Genomic DNA, 20,375 nt, shown 5'->3' with positions numbered 1-20,375 from the left:
CATCTCAGCTTTTCTATATCCAGCGTACAGACAGCGCCTCAAGCAAGCCCCCTCAGTGAGAAAAACTGTTAGTGTGGAATGAAGACACTGAACTAGTGCTTTGGGAGTACAGACTGGTACACATTCAAAACTGCTGCTCAGAGGGATATGCTTCCAGTGGAACTGGCTACATCAGCACATGTGTGGAAAACATTGTGCCCACAAAATATACCCAAACCAAAAACCCTGGATTAACTGATGTTCGGTCCAAGCTACATGCCCGCTCCACTGCATTTTTCTCAGGCAACGCTGAGGATTACAAGAAGGCCAGATATGACCTGTGAAAACCATCAGCGAGGCCAAGGTACAATACAGACAAAAGCTGGAGTGATTCTACTCCACCACAGATTCCCGGCGCATGTGGCAAGGCCTGCAACCCATCAGACTACAAGCAGGGGAGCAGGGGGGGTCACAAACAGCCAACGCTCACTGCCAGATGAGCTGAATGAGTTCTACGCCCGCTTCAAGGTCCTCAACACCAACAAACAGATGGGTTCCGACCACGGAACGCGCGCAGGACCCACCACTCACTGACAATAGCAGAGGTACGTACAGTTCTGAGAACAAACCCACGGACCCCCAGACAACATCCCTGGCCAGGCCCTCAGGGTGTGTTCATCAGAGCTGGCTGACGTACTTGCTGACATATACAACTTGTCATTAGCACAAGCTGTTGTGTCCACCTGCTTCAAGACCACCATCGTGCCCCTGCCAAAGAAAAACACTGACCTGTCTGACTATCGCCCTGTTGCACTCACCCCAATAGTGATTAAGTCCTTTGAGAGGATAGTCATGTCACACATCAAGACCATCCCAGACACACTGGATCCTCTTCAGTTTGCCTACCGGCAGAACAGGTCCACTGAGGATGCAGTCAACACCGTCCTCCTCACCCACTTAGAGGGCAAGGACACCTATGCCAGGCTATTATTCATCAACTACAGCTCTGCTTTTAAAACTGTCATCCCACACAAACTCACTGCTAAACTCCTCACTGTTGGTCTGACACCAGCTCTCTGTGACTGGGTCCTGAACTTTCTCACAAACCGGCCCCAGTCGGTCAGAATCGGCAACCAGACATCAGGCACAAAGGTTCTAAGCACAGGGACCCCCCCCCCCCCCGATAAATGCTTTAAAATGTAATATCGGAAATTATCGGTATCGTGTTTTTATTATCAGTATTGTTTTTTATTTATTAAATCAACATAAAAAAACACAAGATACACTTACAATTAGTGCACCAACCCAAAAACCTCCCTCCCCATTCACACAAGGGTTGTTTCTTTGTTATTAATATTGTGGTTCCTACATTATATATCAATACAGTCTGCAAGGGATAAAGTCCGTAAGCACACATGATTGTGCGTGCTACTGGTCCACTAATAGTACCGGTACTAACCTTTAACACTTAATTTTACTAATTGTCATTCATTACTAGTTTCAATGTAACTGTTTTTATATTTTGCTTTCTTTTTTATTCAAGAACATGTTTTTAATTTATTTCTTTTTATCTTTTTTTAAGTACCTTATCTTCACCATACCTGGTTGTCCAAATTATGCATAATAATGTGTTAGTTACAAGACTGTGTATATATCGGTATCGGTTGATATCTGTATCGGTAATTAAAGAGTTGGACAATATCCCGATATCGGTAAAAAGCCATTATCGGACATCCGTAAACAAAATGTTTATTTTTTTTCACTGATATCATCTCCATAGCTTGTAAAACCTTTTGAAAAAACTGTTAAGGGTTTGACAAACTACTCTACGCACAAATGTCCAAAATGTCTTGAACACTTTGGATCGATTCAGAATCATGAATCCATTAGTTTACTGACTAGTGCGAGCTGTCACTTGTCAGCCGAGAGAAATGCTTCCTGATAAACAGTTGAGCGCTTCAGTCAAACACTGCGTGTGTGTGTGTATATGTGTATATATTAGGGATGTCCAATAATGGCTTTGTGCAGCACGCACAATCATGTGTGCTTACGGACTGTATCCCTTTCAGACTGTATTGATATATATTGATATATAATGTAGGAACCAGCAGTGTTGGGTTAGTTACTGAAAAACAGTAACTAGTTATAGTTACTAGTTACTTCATTTCAAAAGTAACTCAGTTACTTACACCAAAAAGTAATGCGTTACTGTGAAAAGTAACTAGTTCTTTTTTTCTTATTTTTTTAAAGCCCCAATTAATGCCCTTTTAGCCTTTATTTCAGTACTGTTATTGCACTGGAGAATAATACAATCTGTTGATCAACTTGACATACATTTGTATCACTGAACTCTGCTAAGCAATGTGGTCGACATACAACACACAAAGACAAAGATATGTTACAAAGGCCAATTTGTTTCTGGCCAGAACAAATTGACAAAATTATTTTAAATAGCTGCAACATAACATACATAAGTAACAAACAGCATAATAACAGCATAGCTGTAAAGCAAGAAAGGCACACACTACATACACAAAGCCTAACCAGGCATTTTTTCCTCAAGAAATTCTGACACAAAATCATGTCTGAAGCCCAGAACACTCTACACATTTCCCCAGTTTTAGTTTAGAGATAAGGAAAGATTGGCCTGGCCCACTAGCATCCCTCTTTATGATTGACAGTGTGTTTCAGAGTTCTGAAAGATGAGCAGAGGCAGAGTTAATCCTTACGTGGTGAAGTGTCATTGGAGTCTCTGTCTCTCTTTACTAGCTTCGTCGAAGCATGTTGCTATGTAGCTTGTTTCAGCAGATTTGAATTGCTGTTTTGGGCAGTAGATGGGATCTTTGATCCAAAGCACAATTTACATTTAACTAAATTGTTATTTTCTTTGTGCTCGACTAAAGAAAAGTAGTGAAAATATCTCCATGTTAGCAAACTCGACTTCTGGCTCCGCCATGATCAGACACGCCCCCCTCCCCCCTCTCCTTCCTCCACACACTCACACTCACACACAGAGCGCGTGTCTCTCTCTCTTCTCCGGCTTGTGACACAAGAAGAATCAGAACGATGACACAGTAGCCCTGCGATAAAACACACTTTATACTACAAAAAAAGTAACGTAAAATAACGCAGTAACGCATCATGTAGTAACGGTAACCAAATTACTGAATATAAAAAAATAACGCGTTAGATTACTAGTTACCGCCGAATTAGTCCCAACACTGGGAACCAGAATATTAATAACAGAAAGAAACAATCCTTTTGTGTGAATGAGTGTAAATGGGGGAGGGAGGTTTTTTTTGGGTTGGTGCACTAATTGTAAGTGTATCTTGTGTTTTTTATGTTGATTTAATAAAACAAAACAAAACCAAAAAACCCGATACCGATAATAATAAAAAAACCGATACAGATAATTTCCGATATTACATTTTAACGCATTTTTCGGACATCTCTATCCATCCATCCATTTCCTACCGCTTATTCCCTTTGGGGTCGCGGGGGGCGCTGGAGCCTATCTCAGCTACAATCGGGCGGAAGGCGGGGTACACCCTGGACAAGTCGCCACCTCATCGCAGGGCCAACACAGATAGACAGACAACATTCACACTCACATCCACACACTAGGGCCAATTTAGTGTTGCCAATCAACTTATCCCCAGGTGCATGTCTTTGGAAGTGGGAGGAAGCCGGAGTACCCGGAGGGAACCCACGCAGTCACGGGGAGGACATGCAAACTCCACACAGAAAGATCCCGAGCCCGGGATTGAACCCAAGACTACTCAGGACCTTCGTATTGTGAGGCAGATGCACTAACCCCTCTGCCACCGTGAAGCCCCGGACATCTCTAATATATATATATATATCGAGGAAGAGTCATTAAAGACGTATTTGTGAATAATCAAATAATTGTCCTACATGTTTTCACGGGAAGCATCATTTAATTTTTTTATTTTTTTTATTTTTTTTTACTATTACATGTTAATAATAATAATAATAATAATACATTTTATTTATAAGGCGCCTTTCTGGGCACTCAAGGACACCGTACAAAATCACAACAATAAAATCAAATTGGATAAAAACAACAAAGAGAAAAGAAAATATGATGTTAAAGCTCTCTTGTCCCGAACGGCCGGTGTTGTGCAGGTGTTGTGCCGGAAAACGCACCCCTGCCATAATATGCACCCCCTGACGCGGGAGCGCGCTTACGTCACTCGGTTGCATCACTCGTCTCGAAAAGTATATCTAACTCGGCTGTTGGCTGAAATCGCCTCTTTTAAATCGCCTCTTTCGGCATAAAAAAGTACATGAAGTGAAATAATCCAAGTTTTCTTTACTTGTGCTTTACTTGTGGATGAATTAAAAATTGTGAGCCTTTAATGATTTCGCCGTCATTCAAGTGGCTGAAATCGCCTCTTTCGGCATAATAAAGTACATAAAGTGAAATTATCCTTACTTGTGGATGGATTCCAAATTGTGAGCATTTAATGATTTCGCCGTCATTAGATCAGATAAGGCGAAAACAACCAATTAATATTGGAATATTTGCTGTCCCGAAAATGTAGTATTGTCTACCAATTGACAGCTATACTGTAAAGAATATGTACACCAAAGTAAACCTCTATATGTACTTTTTTAGAGACATCAAGAAGAACGAATGTTTGCTGCTTCATTCGACGTGTTGTCGTGATCCAATACTCGTATTTTAAAAATATGACATTTTCTTTAACTTTAAGGAGCTCATGGGTGGATGGAGGAATAAATAAATTAATGCATCTGATAATCTACCTTTGATTTGGTTTTAAGAAGTTTCAAATTGAACATTCACAAATAACGTTACCAAAAGTACCCGAAGTACCAGAGGCGGAGTTATGGGGGGGGGGAATGCTCCCCCCATCTATCTCTGGCTAGGAAGGTCCTAGAGACATGAAACTCACCCTGGTTACTCATCATAGCCCCCCGGGTATACACTGAAAACCATGTGAAAATTGGACTACCAGAAGTGGAGTTATGGGGGGGTGCATTACCCACCTTCCACAGAATGCTCCCCCCATCTATCTCTGGCTAGGAAGGTCCTAGAGACATGAAACTCACCCTGGTTACTCATCATAGCCCCCCGGGTATACACTGAAAACCATGTGAAAATTGGACTACCAGAAGTGGAGTTATGGGGGGGGGGGGGTGCATTTCCCACCTGCCATAAAATGCACACCCCATCTATCTCTGGTTAGGAAGATCATAGAGACATGAAACTCACCCTGGTTACTCATCATAGCCCCCCGGGTATACACTGAAAACCATGTGATGATCGGACTACCAGAAGTGGAGTTATGGGGGGGGTGCATTTCCCACCTGCCATAAAATGCACCCCCCATCTATCTCTGGTTAGGAAGGTCATAGAGACATGGAACTCACCCTGGTTACTCATCATAGCCCCCCCTGTATACAGTGAGAACCATGTGAAAATTGGATCTCCAGAGGTGGAGTTATTTGCATTTTCAGGCAGGACGTTCAGGCCAGCTGCCTGAGAATGCACCCCCTATGTTTTTCTTGGTATGTACAGTGTCCCCAGCTCTTGGTACATGGGACTTCTCTAACAAAGTTTACCTCACAATAGAGATAAAGTCCCTGTCACACCAAACATCATAAATACATCGGTATTACGATAATATAATCTGAAACCAGTCTTGTAATTAAATAGGTTTTTTCAGGTCAGAGGAGAAGAAATATAATTTCTTATCAAACAAGGTATAATGCAATTTACTTTAATACAAACAAATAACAAAATCCACCAATAGTTAAATAATTTATATATACAATATTCAAAGTCAAACGTCAAATAAAGTGAACACAAAGACAATCAATCAATCAATCAATGTTTATTTATATAGCCCTAAATCACAAGTGTCTCAAAGGGCTGCACAAGCCACAACGACATCCTCGGTACAAAGCCCACATAAGGGCAAGGAAAACTCACCCCAGTGGGACGTCGATGTGAATGACTATGAGAAACCTTGGAGAGGGCCGCATATGTGGGTAACCCCCCCCTCTAGGGGAGACCGAAAGCAATGGATGTCGAGTGGGTCTGACATAATATTGTGAGAGTACAGTCCATAGTGGATCTAACATAATAGTAAGAGTCCAGTCCATAGTGGGGTCAGCAGGACACCATCCCGAGCGGAGACGGGTCAGCAGCGCAGAGATGTTCCCAACCGATGCACAGGCGAGCGGTCCACCCCGGGTCCCGACTCTGGACAGCCAGCACTTCATCCATGGCCACCGGACCTGTGCCCCCCGCCCCCTCCACAAGGGAGAGGGGAGCAGAGGAGAAAAAAAAAGAAACGGCAGATCAACTGGTCTAAAAAGGGGGTCTATTTAAAGGCTAGAGTATACAAATGAGTTTTAAGATGGGACTTAAATGCTTCTACTGAGGTAGCATCTCTAACTGTTACTGCTAGAACATTCCATAGTACTGGATCCCAAATAGAAAACGCTCTATAGCCCGCAGACTATCGCTGGCTAGTTCTAGCTTAACTGACTCAAAATAGAACACTTTTTTGTAATAAAATGTAACTCCTCATAAAAAACTATACATCTATAAACAGAAATATTATTATATATTGGGCAGAAGGGGATAACATAAATATAGTTTAATACTTCCAACACTCCCCTCATCATGAACACGCAGGGCACAGGTAATCCCCATCCACATCTGGCCTCAGGACACACTCGTGGTGAAACCACCTATCACAGATGTCACAGCAGATCTAAGGTGGGGGAGGAGGATGGAGGTGAGGAGGCAGATAAGTTGGGCCATTAAATGTATATAAATTCCGAATTTAAATAATTCATCATTATCACTGTTACAGCTCCATATCGAGACTTCACAGCCACAGAATCCACTTGCTCATACTACACATGAAATGGACTGAGACTGAGACCCAACCGATGCACAGGCGAGCGGTCCACCCCGTATATATACATATATGTATATATGTATATATACATACATATATATATACATATATATATATACATATATATATGGGTATATATGGGTAATGCACCCCCCCCCCCCCCCCCCCCCCCCCCCCCTCAAAGGTAGATTATCAGATGCATTAATTTATTTATTCATCCATCCACCCATGAGCTCCTTAAAGTTAAAGAAAATGTCATATTTTTAAAATACGAGTATTGGATCACGACAACACGTCGAATGAAGCAGCAAACATTCGTTCTTCTTCATGTCTCTAAAAAAGTACATATAGAGGTTTACTTTGGTGTACATATTCTTTACAGTATAGCTGTCAATTGGTAGACAATACTACATTTTCGGGACAGCAAATATTCCAATATTAATTGGTTGTTTTCGCCTTATCTGATCTAATGACGGCGAAATCATTAAATGCTCACAATTTGGAATCCATCCACAAGTAAGGATAATTTCACTTTATGTACTTTATTATGCCGAAAGAGGCGATTTCAGCCACTTGAATGACGGCGAAATCATTAAAGGCTCACAATTTTTTATTCATCCACAAGTAAAGCACAAGTAAAGAAAACTTGGATTATTTCACTTTATGTACTTTTTTATGCCGAAAGAGGCGATTTAAAAGAGGCGATTTCAGCCAACAGCCGAGTTAGATATACTTTTCGAGACGAGTGATGCAACCGAGTGACGTAAGCGCGCTCCCGCGTCAGGGGGTGCATATTATGGCAGGGGTGCGTTTTCCGGCACAACACCTGTTGATATTATGGCAGGGGTGCGTTTTCCGGCACAACACCTCTTATGGTTGCAAATAATGGCGTCCTTGGCCGCAATTCGTTCAAAAGTTGCACAGTCCATCGTTACAAGGATATTTTATTCATAAGTAAAACGTCCATTAAAAAAGTAACCTGATTAGTTCCAGTGCCGACAAAGTTGTCAGTGTGTAAATACTCTTCACAGAAAGAAAATGGGTTCCCTCAATTTGTATTTTATTTTGAAATATAAAAAATGTTTGTTTCCGGCGCCGAAGAGCATCACACACATCTAAGTAAACGGTGGATTTTTTTAGTTCTTTTATATAGCAAAAATTAACGTAATTGGTTAACGCAAACGAATGAAATGGTCAAAAACAGATTAACCGATTTTTAATAGAAACTTCTTGTTCCGGGATACTTCCTTTCTTTACGTCCCTCCTTCCTGGGAGTCCTCCATGCAGGGACACGCCCACACTTCCTTCATGGACTTTTTTACTTTTTTTATTGAACAAACATAATTCTCACAAAAGTCAAGGCACTTTCAACATCAAGGAAAGAAAACAAAAGCAAATACAGAGTAATAATACTGAAAAAATATGTATTTTTTTAATACTGTATATACATATACATATATACAGAACATATGTATACAAAATAATTATATAAATATATATATTATACACAATATATTTTAAAAACATATAAATAAAAATAAAATATATATATATATATATATATATATATATATATATATATATATATATATATATATATAATTACATATATACTTACAAAATATATATATATATATATATATACAGTATATATATATATATATATATATATATATAAATAAATATATTATCATTTATTTTATTTATATATATATATATAAAAATACTTATAGAACATATATACAACAAAATGTATATATAAATATATATCCAAAATGTATATATAAATATATATATTATACACAATATATTTAAAAAACATATAAATATATAATATATATATATATATATATATACAACATATATTTTAAATATATACATATAAATAAATAAATAAATAAATAAAGAACATATATAAACCAAAATATATCCATACATATATATATTATACACAATATATTTAAAAAAAAAACATAAATAAATAAATACATTTTTATATATATATATATATATATATATATATATATATATATATATATATATATACAGTATATGTATATATATATATATGTACATATACTTACAAAATATTTTTTTAATATATATATATAAATACATATAGAACATATACATCCAAAATGTATACATAAATATATATATTATACACAATATATTTAAAAAAACATATAAATATATAATATATATATATATATATATACAACATATACTTTAAATATATACATATAAATAAATAAATATATAAAGAACATATATTTACCAAAATATATCCATACATATATATTATAAACAATATGTTTTAAAAACATATAAATAAATAAAACAAATAAAAATAAAAATAAAATACATGCACCTGGGGATAAGTTGATTGGCAACACTAAATGGTCCGTAGTGTGTGAATGTGAGTGTGAATGTTGTCTGTCTATCTTTGTTGGCCCTGTGATGGGGAGGCGACTTGTCCAGGGTGTACCCCGCCTTCCGCCCGAATGCAGCTGAGATAGGCTCCAGCACCCCCCCCCCCCATATATATATAAATACAAAATATATATATATACATATATATACAATATATATATATATATATATATATATATATATATATATATATATATATATATATATATATATATATACACACACACACAAATCAAATGCATAGACAGTCGTAAAAAAAAATAAAAATGTATTACTTTTTTGCAATGGTTTCACAAAATTACACAATATTTTGTCCTTTAACGTTGCCTGTATATATATATATTTTTTTTTTTCAGGAAATGAAAAATGACAATAAATGTCATTCAGGAATTTTTTTTTAAAATAAGTACAGACATTTTTTTTTATCAAACAGTGGCAGTATCAATAAAAAAGAAAAAAAACAAATTGAATAAATATATAATAAGGCAAATCCTTACACGGTTATATTTATTCACTGGTATCCCTGGTGTCATAAAGTTATTCAAAGAAAAAAAAACATCTAAAATACAATATTATCATTTGTAAAAACAAATAAAAAAAATAAAAATAATAATAGTAATGTTAAAAAAAAAAGTCGTATTTCACAAAAAACAAATTGACTTTTGATGCATCAATGTGACACAATGTTCCAAAAATAAATAAATCAATTTAAAACAATAAAAAAAAAAATGCTGACAAAATTGCAATCCGAAAGAAAGAGAAGGTTAACGAGGCGCACCTGAGCACCCAACAGGTGAGCACAATCACCCTGATTGGCCCCTGGGCGTATAAAAGCAGCGTCAGTGCAACTCTCCCACATGTTAAGTCATGATGGCTTCTCTCTGGTGCCGTGCTCTGCTCTTCAGCCTCCTCCTCGCCGCTTCCTCCGTGCACGCTGGTAAGTCAACACCATCGTCCCGCCGCCCCCTCGCCGTTTAACGCCGGCGTCTCCTCCCCAGACATGAAGTTGGACTGCAAGCCCGGCATGGTGTCTCTGGTCTGGACGGAAGGCAGGTCCCGCGTCGACACCTCCATGTTCCGCCTGGGCAACTGCCCCCCCACCGCCACCTCAGCCCGGGAGGCCACCTTCACCGTGGAGCTCCACGACTGCAACTTCATGGCCATGGTAAGCCAGCCTGACGCCCGCCATCTCAAGGGCGCCGGTAACGTCTGTGTCGCAGGTCACCGGGAGCCAGCTGGTGTACACCAACGCCTTGACTTACCTGAGCGACTCCAAGAGCCACACCTTCATCCAGCCCGTGGTTTGCGTCTTCGAGAGGTAGGTATCGGTGTCACAGGTGAGTTCCTGCAGGATGAATTGACTTCTGCTTGCTTGTCTAGACCCAAGGAGTATCACCCCATCCTCTACGACCCCATCTTTGCATCCTCTGGCAGTTCCAACCTGGTGTTCCACATGGCGCTCATGAACGGTGGGTCTTAATCACTCTTTAATTTGGATTCATCTCTAGTGATATCTACAAAAACATTGTCTGATATCACTTTTGAAACTTCTGATACAAGAGTCCCTCAGTCTTAACTTGTACATCCAGTTAGTCTAAATCAGGGGTCACCAACGCGGTGCCCGCGGGCACCAGGTAGCCCGTAAGGACCAGATGAGTAGCCCGCTGGCCTGTTCTAAAAATAGCTCAAATAGCAGCACTTACCAGTGAGCTGCCTCTATTTTTTTTTTAATTTTATTTACTAGCAAGCTGGTCTCGCTTTGCTCAACATTTTTAATTCTAAGAGTCAAAACTCAAATAGAATTTGAAAATATTTTAAAGACTTGGTCTTCACTAACTGACAAAGTAACAGATTTGGTGTCCAGTTCAAAGTGTGACATGATTTATTTAAAAATGAGGGTTGACTTTTGTATTTTACATGAGTTATTTGTACACACATGGTGTAAAGTAATTCATTATTTGTTAAAAAATGTTAGTGGCTGGCTAGTTAAAATGGGATAGTGATTTCACAAGACTGTCTTAGAAGTGATCATTTGAAAATGTGCACTTAGAGAAAATATAAAAATAAAGTGTTGCATATTGATATTTATCTGTTTCTATATATATTGTGAGAAATCATTAAGATCAGTGTTTCCACAAAGATAAATATTATTAACATAGAGTTAAAGGTAAATTGAGCAAATTGGCTATTTCTGGCTATTTAAGTGTGTATCAAACTGGTAGCCCCTGCGATGAGATGGCGACTTGTCCAGGGTGTACCCCGCCTTCCGCCCGATTGTAGCTGAGATAGGCTCCAGCGAACCCAATGGGAATAAGCGGTAGCGGTAAGCGGATGGATGGAAACTGGTAGCCCTTCGCATTAATCCGTACCCAAGAAGTAGCTCTTGGTTTCAAAAAGGTAGGTGACCCCTGCTCTAAATGTTTTCCACCACTTGTGGCAGTAATGACAATATAAAGCGGGGGTAGTTGTACTACACTTTTCCACCACTTGTGGCAGTAATGACTATATAAAACAGGGGTAGTTGTAATGCACTTTTCCACCACTTGTGGCAGTAATGACAATATAAAACTGGGGTAGTTGTAATACACTTTTCCACCACTTGTGGCAGTAATGACAATATAAAACAGATGTAGTTGTAATACACTTTTCCACCACTTGTGGCAGTAATGACAATATAAAGGGGGGGTAGTTGTAATACACTTTTCCACCACTTGTGGCAGTAATGACAATATAAAGCAGGGGTAGTTGTACTACACTTTTCCACCACTTGTGGCAGTAATGACAATATAAAGCGGGGGTAGTTGTAATACACTTTTCCACTACTTGTGGCAGTAATGACAATATAAAACGGGGGTAGTTGTAATACACTTTTCCACCACTTGTGGCAGTAATGACAATATAAAACAGATGTAGTTGTAATACACTTTTCCACCACTTGTGGCAGTAATGACAATATAAAGCGGGGGTAGTTGTAATACATTTTCCACCACTTGTGGCAGTAATGACAATATAAAGCGGTGTAGTAGTACTACACGTTTCCACCACGTGTGGCAGTAATGACTATATAAAACGGGGTAGTTGTAATACACTTTTCCACCACTTGTGGCAGTAATGACTATATAAAACGGGGTAGTTGTAATACACATTACCACCACTTGTGGTAGTAATGACAATATAAAACATACTTTTCCACCACCTATGGCAGTAATGACTATAAAACACACTTTTCCACCACTTGTGGCAGTAATGACTATATAAAATACACTTTTCCACCACCTGTGGCAGTAATGACAATATAAAACACACTTTTCCACCACCTGTGGCAGTAGTGACAATATAAAACAGGGGTAGCTGTAATACACTTTTCCACCACTTGTGACAGTAATGACTATAAAACACACTTTTCCACCACTTGTGACAGTATAAAAGGGGGTAGTTGTAATACACTTTTCCACCACTTGTGGCAGTAATGACAGTATAAAACAGGGGGTAGCTGTAATACACTTTTCCACCACTTGTGGCAGTAATGACAATATAAAACAGGGGGTAGCTGTCATACACTTTTCCACCACTCGTGGCAGTAATGACAATATAAAACGGGGGTAGCTGTAATACACTTTTCCACCACTTGTGGCAGTAATGACAATATAAAACAGGGGGTAGCTGTAATACACTTTTCCACCACTTGTGACAGTAATGACTATAAAACACACTTTTCCACCACTTGTGGCAGTAATGACAGTATAAAAGGGGGTAGTTGTAATACACTTTTCCACCACTTGTGGCAGTAATGACCGTATAAAACAGGGGGTAGCTGTAATACACTTTTCCACCACTTGTGGCAGTAATGACAATATAAAACAGGGGGTAGCGGTCATAAACTTTTCCACCACTCGTGGCAGTAATGACAATATAAAACAGGGGTAGCTGTAATACACTTTTACACCACTTGTGGCAGTAATGACTATATAAAACAGGTGTAGTTGTAACACACTTTTCCACCACTTGTGGCAGTAATGACAATATAAAACAGGGGGTAGCTGTAATACACTTTTCCACCACTTGTGACAATAATGACTATAAAACAGACTTTTCCACCACTTGTGGCAGTAATGACTATATAAAACAGGGGTAGTTGTAATACACTTTTCCACCACCTGTGGCAGTAGTGACAATATAAAACAGGGGTAGCTGTAATACACTTTTCCACCACTTGTGACAGTAATGACTATAAAACACACTTTTCCACCACTTGTGGCAGTAATGACAGTATAAAAGGGGGTAGTTGTAATACACTTTTCCACCACTTGTGGCAGTAATGACAATATAAAACAGGGGGTAGCTGTAATACACTTTTCCACCACTTGTGGCAGTAATGACTATAAAACAGACTTTTCCACCACTTGTGGCAGTAATGACTATATAAAACAGGGGTAGCTGTAATACACTTTTCCACCACTTGTGGCAGTAATGACAATATAAAACAGGGGGTAGCTGTCATACACTTTTCCACCACTTGTGGCAGTAATGACAATATAAAACAGGGGGTAGCTGTAATACACTTTTCCACCACTTGTGACAATGACTATAAAACTGACTTTTCCACCACTTGTGGCAGTAATGACTATATAAAACAGGGGTAGTTGTAATACAGTTTTCCACCACTTGTGGCAGTAATGACATAACAGGGGGTAGCTGTCATACACTTTTCCACCACTGGTGGCAGTAATGACAATATAAAACAGGGGGTAGCTGTAATACACTTTTCCACCACCTGTGGCAGTAATGACTATATAAACACACTTTTCCACCACTTGTGGCAGTAATGACTATATACAACACACTTTTCCACCACTTGTGGCAGTAATGACCATATCAAAGTCTGGCGCTTTAGTCATATTTTTCGCGCTTAAATGATGACTTAAGTGGTGAATCTGTGTTTATCATAAAATCAAACTATTTACAGTTTAAGAAATATATCCAGTTTGAGTACAATCTTAGTGTTTATATAATCAGCCTGACCTAAGCCTTGACACATTATTTCACATCATTTGACAAAATGTATCCAGTTAAAGTACCACTAATAGTCCCACACTAGGTGTGGTGAAATTACCCTCTGCATTTGTTCCACCCCCTGGGAAGCAGTGAGCAGCAGCGGTGGCCACGCTCGGGGAATCATTTTAGGTGATTTAAGCCCCAATTCCAACCTAAGCTAAGTTAGAATCGAATATGATTTAAAATAGGGGGGGGGGGGGGGGCCTCTGTAATGGAAAAGTTGAGCTTCAAGGTTAAGAACCCCTGTCCTGAAGTAAAGTCAGGTTTATCTCTTAAAAGTATGACATCACTGACCAAATGTGATTAATCAGCAGTTTTTGGGATTAATCACAGGAGTGGACTCTAAACATTGCAACCTTTTTGTACTCTTCAGATGACTTCTCCGGCCCGGCTGAATCCAATCTCTTCGCCCTGGGCTCCTTCATCCCCATCATGGCTCGCGTGGATCAGATTACCCATCAGCCATTGCTGCTCCTGATGGAGGAATGTGTGGCCACCACCAAACCCCAGCTGCAGGCCGACAGCCCTTCCTACCACATCATCAACAATAAGGGGTATGGCTCTGTGACGGTGGTCTGGAAGAAACAGTTAAAGTCTACTCCTGCTCTAAAGGTGCCTGTCAGACAGCAAGAGGTCTCGGTCCAGGTTCGAGCCCAGACAGGTGCCGTCGGAAATGCTGCTGTCCCTGCAAGCGTTTAGGTTCGCTCTCGGAGAAGAGGTAAATCGACGCTGATGTCGCCATCTTGTGGACACATATTAATCATTATTTACGACAGGTGTTCATCCACTGCAAACTTGTGGCCTGGGATCCTGAAGGTCTCGACACGACCAAGAAGGCGTGCAACTTCGTGCACGGCCATGGGTAAGTAACATATTTCCACTAGGGATGGGTGGCAAATCGGTACTTTTTTTGGCACAGACAAACGGTGCTCTGACCAGGCACTGATTAGCACTCCAGCAGCACTGAGGGCAAACTTGTGTAAATTACCTCGATGTAGTGTTATTGTGACAACTAGTTGCAAAGCATAAGTTGTTTGTGCCTAGAATTGTTTTCAATCTTTTTTCTAGCATTACAAAATATGTACTTATGTCATTTAGTATTTACACCTATTTGAGTGTTTTCATTCAAACATTCCCACTACAAAAGTACTATGATTCCTGCTGGTATCGGCCAACACTCTATTCTCCAGTATCGAAGAGGAAAAGCCGTATCATAGCTGTGGGCCATACTCTGTTGTAATACAATTTTCCACCACTTGTGGCAGTAATAATAAAGTCTGGAGTTAAGTCAGTTAAGCGCAAAAAATTATGACTGAAGAGGTGAAGCTGTATTCATCATAAAATCAAACACTATTTATAAAAAAAAAAAAAAAATCATTTTAAATCAGTTTGAGTAAGGTCTTACTATTTAAGTAATCAGTCAAATATTTATCAAGGCTTAGGTCAGGCTAATGCATGATTTCATATATTTTGACTAGGTTTATCCTGGTAAATTAAGTTAGAATTTAATGTGATTCAGTGTGGGGCCTCTGTAGTGGATAAGTTGGGCCTCAAGGTTAAGAACCCCTGTCCTGAAGTAAAGCAGTGTTGAGCCAGAGGGCTGCCAAAAACTGAAGCTGTGGGCCATACTCAGTTGTAATACTCTTTTCCACCACTTGTGGCAGTAATGACAATATAAAACCGGGACAGTTGTAATACACTTTTCCACCACTTGTGGCAGTAATGACAATATAAAACAGGAGTAGTTGTAATACTCTTTTCCACCGCTTGTGGCAGTAACGAAAATATAAAACAGGGGTAGTTGTAATACCCTTTTCCACCACTTGTGGCAGTAATGACAATATCAGTCTTAAACTTAAGTCATAGTTTAAGTGCAAAAAAATCAAGTGGTGAAGCTGTTTTCATAAAATCAAACTCCATTTATTGACAGTTAAAGAAAAAATCTTAAATCCAGTTTAAGTATCTTTCTTTAGTTTATTTGGAACATGAACACACTTACAGTATAATACATCACACAATTTCATTTTACATCATGCCTGAAAAGGAGTAGGAAGAAGCAAAGCTTATTTAATCCTACCCCTTTCTTACCTCATAGCGTTTACAAATGTATAGAATCATTTACTGACCTTTTTATAAAATATCTATGAATTAGTATACATAACAGTTTTGTAATTAATTCAGTCATTATTAACATACTGAGATGATGAATATTTAATTTTCATAGTTCTCTTAATTCTTCTTCTTTGTACTTTGTAAGCACTATTTTGAACAACTGGATCATAGGAGTACCATTTTTAATTTTACTTAATCCATTCCATAATTTAATTCCACATACTGATATGCTAAAGCTTCTAAGTGTAATACGTGCATATAAATGTTAAATTATTTTTTTCCCTCTAAGGTTATATTTCTCTTTAGTTGAGAAGAATTGTTGTACATTCTTTGGTAGCAGGTTATAGTTTGCTTTGTACATCATTTTAGCTGTTTGCAATTTTGCCAAATCACCGAACTTTAATATTTTTGACTCAATAAATAAAAGTTTGTATGTTCTCTATATCCAACATTATGTATTATACTAACTGATCTTTTTTGTAACACGGTTAGCGAATGTAGCGCACATTTGTAGTTATTTCTGCACAATAACTCAGATATGTAACACTAGCGAGCAGTAGAGAATATGAAGTGATTTTTGGACCAGGACGTATTTTGCTTTATTCATTGAAATTTTTGCCACCTTATGTTTTGTATGAGATTTCATTCGATCTATTAATACTCCCAAAAATCTGGTTTCTTTTACCCTTTCGATGTATGATGTTCTTTTCTACTATTACCAAATAGCATTATTTTAGTTTTACTGAGACTCAGAGTCTGGTTTTTGTCAAACCATCTTTTTAATTTGTTCATTTCTTCGGTTTGTATTATCTTCTGTGTTCTCAGTATAATATCTTTGTAATCAGCCTGACCTAAGCCTTGATAAATATTTGAGTAACATGATTTCATATCATTTGACAAAGTTTATCCTGGTAAACTAAGTTGGAATTGAGTCATTAAAATTAAGAGTCAAATGAATGTGGGGGCTCTCTGTAGTGTCCTAAAGTAAAGTCAGGTTTATCTTTAACATTTTCATAAATAAGAGCTTGATGCTGCTATAATGCTACTAATTAGCATAATCTAACTTGAGTTGTTTTCATACACAAACCATTTCTGTACAAAACGATGGAGGAGAAAACTCAAGCACGCAAAAGCATGGCACTGAGAATTTAAGCAAAATGCCATGCTAAAGAATGGCATGTAAAAATAATAAAATGTGTAAACTTATGCTTAAACATAAATCTGAGAATAATGGTACAATATAAAGTGATTTTGCATGGCGAAATGCCTTAATTCATTATCGAAACTTAAGTTGCATGTTACGTTTGTACTTGCAGTATTAACACTTTGTAGGGCACAGCAAAAATGCACTATTGCAAAAAATTAGATTTGTTACCAAATACATGAAAGTATCGTTCTAATTTTGCCTCTCTACAAATGATTGTGAGAATTACTTTTTAAATGGTGACTTAAATTCACTTCAACATTCAGTGAGATGGAGATGCCGGCTCCTTTCCACTTTTTCTTTTTTTTTTTCTTGCCTGTAACGGGAAGTGTTAGACCTTCTGGAATGTAGCTGTATGGACACACTTGGGCACTCTAAAGTCTTGAGTCTGCACTAAAAGAACTTGTAACTACCAACAATTTTGCACTAATATGAAAGGGTTGCACTTAGGGATGATGTTAAGAAATTATCGAGTTTGAGCCTATTATCGAACAAATTCCTTATCGATTCTCTTATAGAGTCCAGATAGGTTGTTGTATATGGGGGGAAAAAACACACAATATTTGGTTTAACCTAAAGCTCACTTTTATTGTAAGAAAAAAATAAAATCTAATAAACCAATATTGACTGTTAACCCCCTAAAAAAATAAAATAAAGAAATTACTGTTACCCAAAGCATATTAAGTGTGATTTTTCAGAAAAACAAATATATACAGTAACACAAACAACCTGTCTCTGTGATTACTATAGGTGTATAAATAATAGTGTTAAATAAAATCAGTCCCTTGGGCACAAAACTGAAAACAATACAGCTCTCCAAAAAGTGCACTTCTGCTGCTATTTGACATAACTGTTTGTTATGATGCTTTGGCATTTTTGCACTTTATTGGAAGAAAATTCTATGAAGAGAAGTTGTTTCCAAATGTGGTTACAATACTAAAAAAATAAAGTTAAAGCTAAATACACTTTATTGAGTTAACATTTCTTTATAGGGGGAAAAATGTGATATGAGCTAGGGCAGGGGTCGGCAACCCGCGGCTCTCGAGCCGCATGCGGCTGTTTAGCGCCGCCCTAGTGGCTCTCTGGAGCTTTTTCAAAAATGTATGGGAAAAAAATGAGGGAAAAACTGTTTTATATGGTTTTTGTAGGAGGACAAACATGACACAAACCTCCCTAATTGTTACAAAGCACACGGTTTATATTAAACATGCTTCACTGATTAAAGTATTTGGCGAGCGCCGTTTTGTCCTAATTTTGGTGGTCCTTGAACTCACCTTAGTTTGTTTACATGTATAACTTTCTAGGACGTGTTTTATGCCACTTCTTTTCCTGTCTCATTTTGTCCACCAAACTTAATGTTGTGCATGAAAGGTGAGTTTTGTTGATGTTGACTTGTGTAGAGTGCTAATCAGACATATTTGGTCACTGCATGTCTGCAAGCTACTCGATGCTATTTAGGCTAGCTATATGTACATATTGCATCATTATACCTCATTTGTAGCTATATTTGAGGTCATTTAGTTTCCTATAAGTCCTCTTAATTCAATTTATATCATGACACTCTGTATGTAATATGGCTTTTAATTTTTTGCGGCTCCAGACAGATTTGTTTTTGTATTTTTGGTCCAATATGGCTCTTTCAACATTTAGGGTTGCCGACCCCTGAGCTAGGGAATATAACTACACTCCCAGCATGCAACGGGAGTGGCGAGCATGCGCGGTAGCCCCAAAAAGTGTTGTTGCATGTTGCCACCGGCAGCTAAGAATGAGGTTATGAGCACGCTGTGAAAGTAAACGTCAAGAACTCAGCCAACACGCCTCGTCTGCATTATTTATAATTAGACAACACATATACAGTGTGATTTTGTTTACAAGGAAAACAAAAGTTAAAAAATATAGTATGTGCTGCGGTTGCTTTAAGAACGTTGCGGCAGCTGCCGTAAAGGAGGTGCGTTGCTAGCCTGGTTGCTATGTTTCCGGTTGGTTTGTACCCTGCTCAAATCTCAGTAAATTTATTCATTGGATTATACCTTTTTGTTTTACACCTTGGAGCGCTTTTTCCTAATTGAGCTACGTGACGTCATTTCTTGTGATGTCACACGGGGCATTTCTGGTCGGGACGGGATTCGTTCCGAGGGATTCGAATAAAGAACCAACTCTTTCTTTACTATAGTGGTCTCGATAACGGGTACCGGTTCTCAAAAAGGGATTCGAGTCCGAGGACTCGGTTCTTTTCTTATCGAACAACCGGGGAAACCGATTTCGAGTATTATCCCTAGTTGCACTAAAGTCACAATAAGTCGTTCCAATAACGTAAAAAAAAAATGTGTCCAGGTGGCAGCTGCTGGACAATCCTGCCTTCAGCAACCTGTGTGACTGCTGTGAGTCCAGCTGCAAGTCCAGGTGGACAAGGAGTACACGATCAGGTACTGACACAATGCCATCTTCTTTCCCCCACCCCCCTTGCACTTGTACTAATCAAAGTACTTTCTGCTTGCAGGGAGGCGTGGAATTACCCAGAATGCAGTTCTGGGGCCCCTCACTATCACTGAGGTAAGCAACAACTTGATAAATGGATTAAAGTCCTTCTTTTTTTAACCACTTTTTTCCCCTTATAGGAGTAGATGGACAGGATTGAACTAATTGTATATCCAATAAACAGCTGGAGAAAACTA

The 20,375-nt window shown here is 38.5% G+C and overlaps 1 protein-coding gene across 1 annotated transcript; it reads left to right on the top strand.

Moving 5' to 3' along the window:
* Nucleotides 1-10,180: 10,180 nt before the first annotated feature.
* Nucleotides 10,181-20,375, top strand: LOC133575764 (zona pellucida sperm-binding protein 3-like). Its single transcript, XM_061928589.1, has 10 exons — nucleotides 10,181-10,266; nucleotides 10,328-10,494; nucleotides 10,550-10,647; nucleotides 10,710-10,798; nucleotides 14,758-14,938; nucleotides 14,997-15,102; nucleotides 15,161-15,246; nucleotides 20,035-20,126; nucleotides 20,201-20,253; nucleotides 20,319-20,375. Exons 1-10 carry the CDS (start codon nucleotides 10,197-10,199, stop codon nucleotides 20,322-20,324), a joined length of 948 nt encoding a protein of 315 aa, XP_061784573.1. The 5' UTR covers nucleotides 10,181-10,196; the 3' UTR covers nucleotides 20,325-20,375.

This window comes from Nerophis lumbriciformis, linkage group LG03 (genome assembly GCF_033978685.3).
Source record: "Nerophis lumbriciformis linkage group LG03, RoL_Nlum_v2.1, whole genome shotgun sequence".
In the NCBI taxonomy this organism is placed as follows: domain Eukaryota; kingdom Metazoa; phylum Chordata; class Actinopteri; order Syngnathiformes; family Syngnathidae; genus Nerophis; species Nerophis lumbriciformis.
The sequence above is the reverse complement of the archived record's forward strand: the minus strand, read 5'-3'. Positions and strand labels throughout refer to the sequence as shown.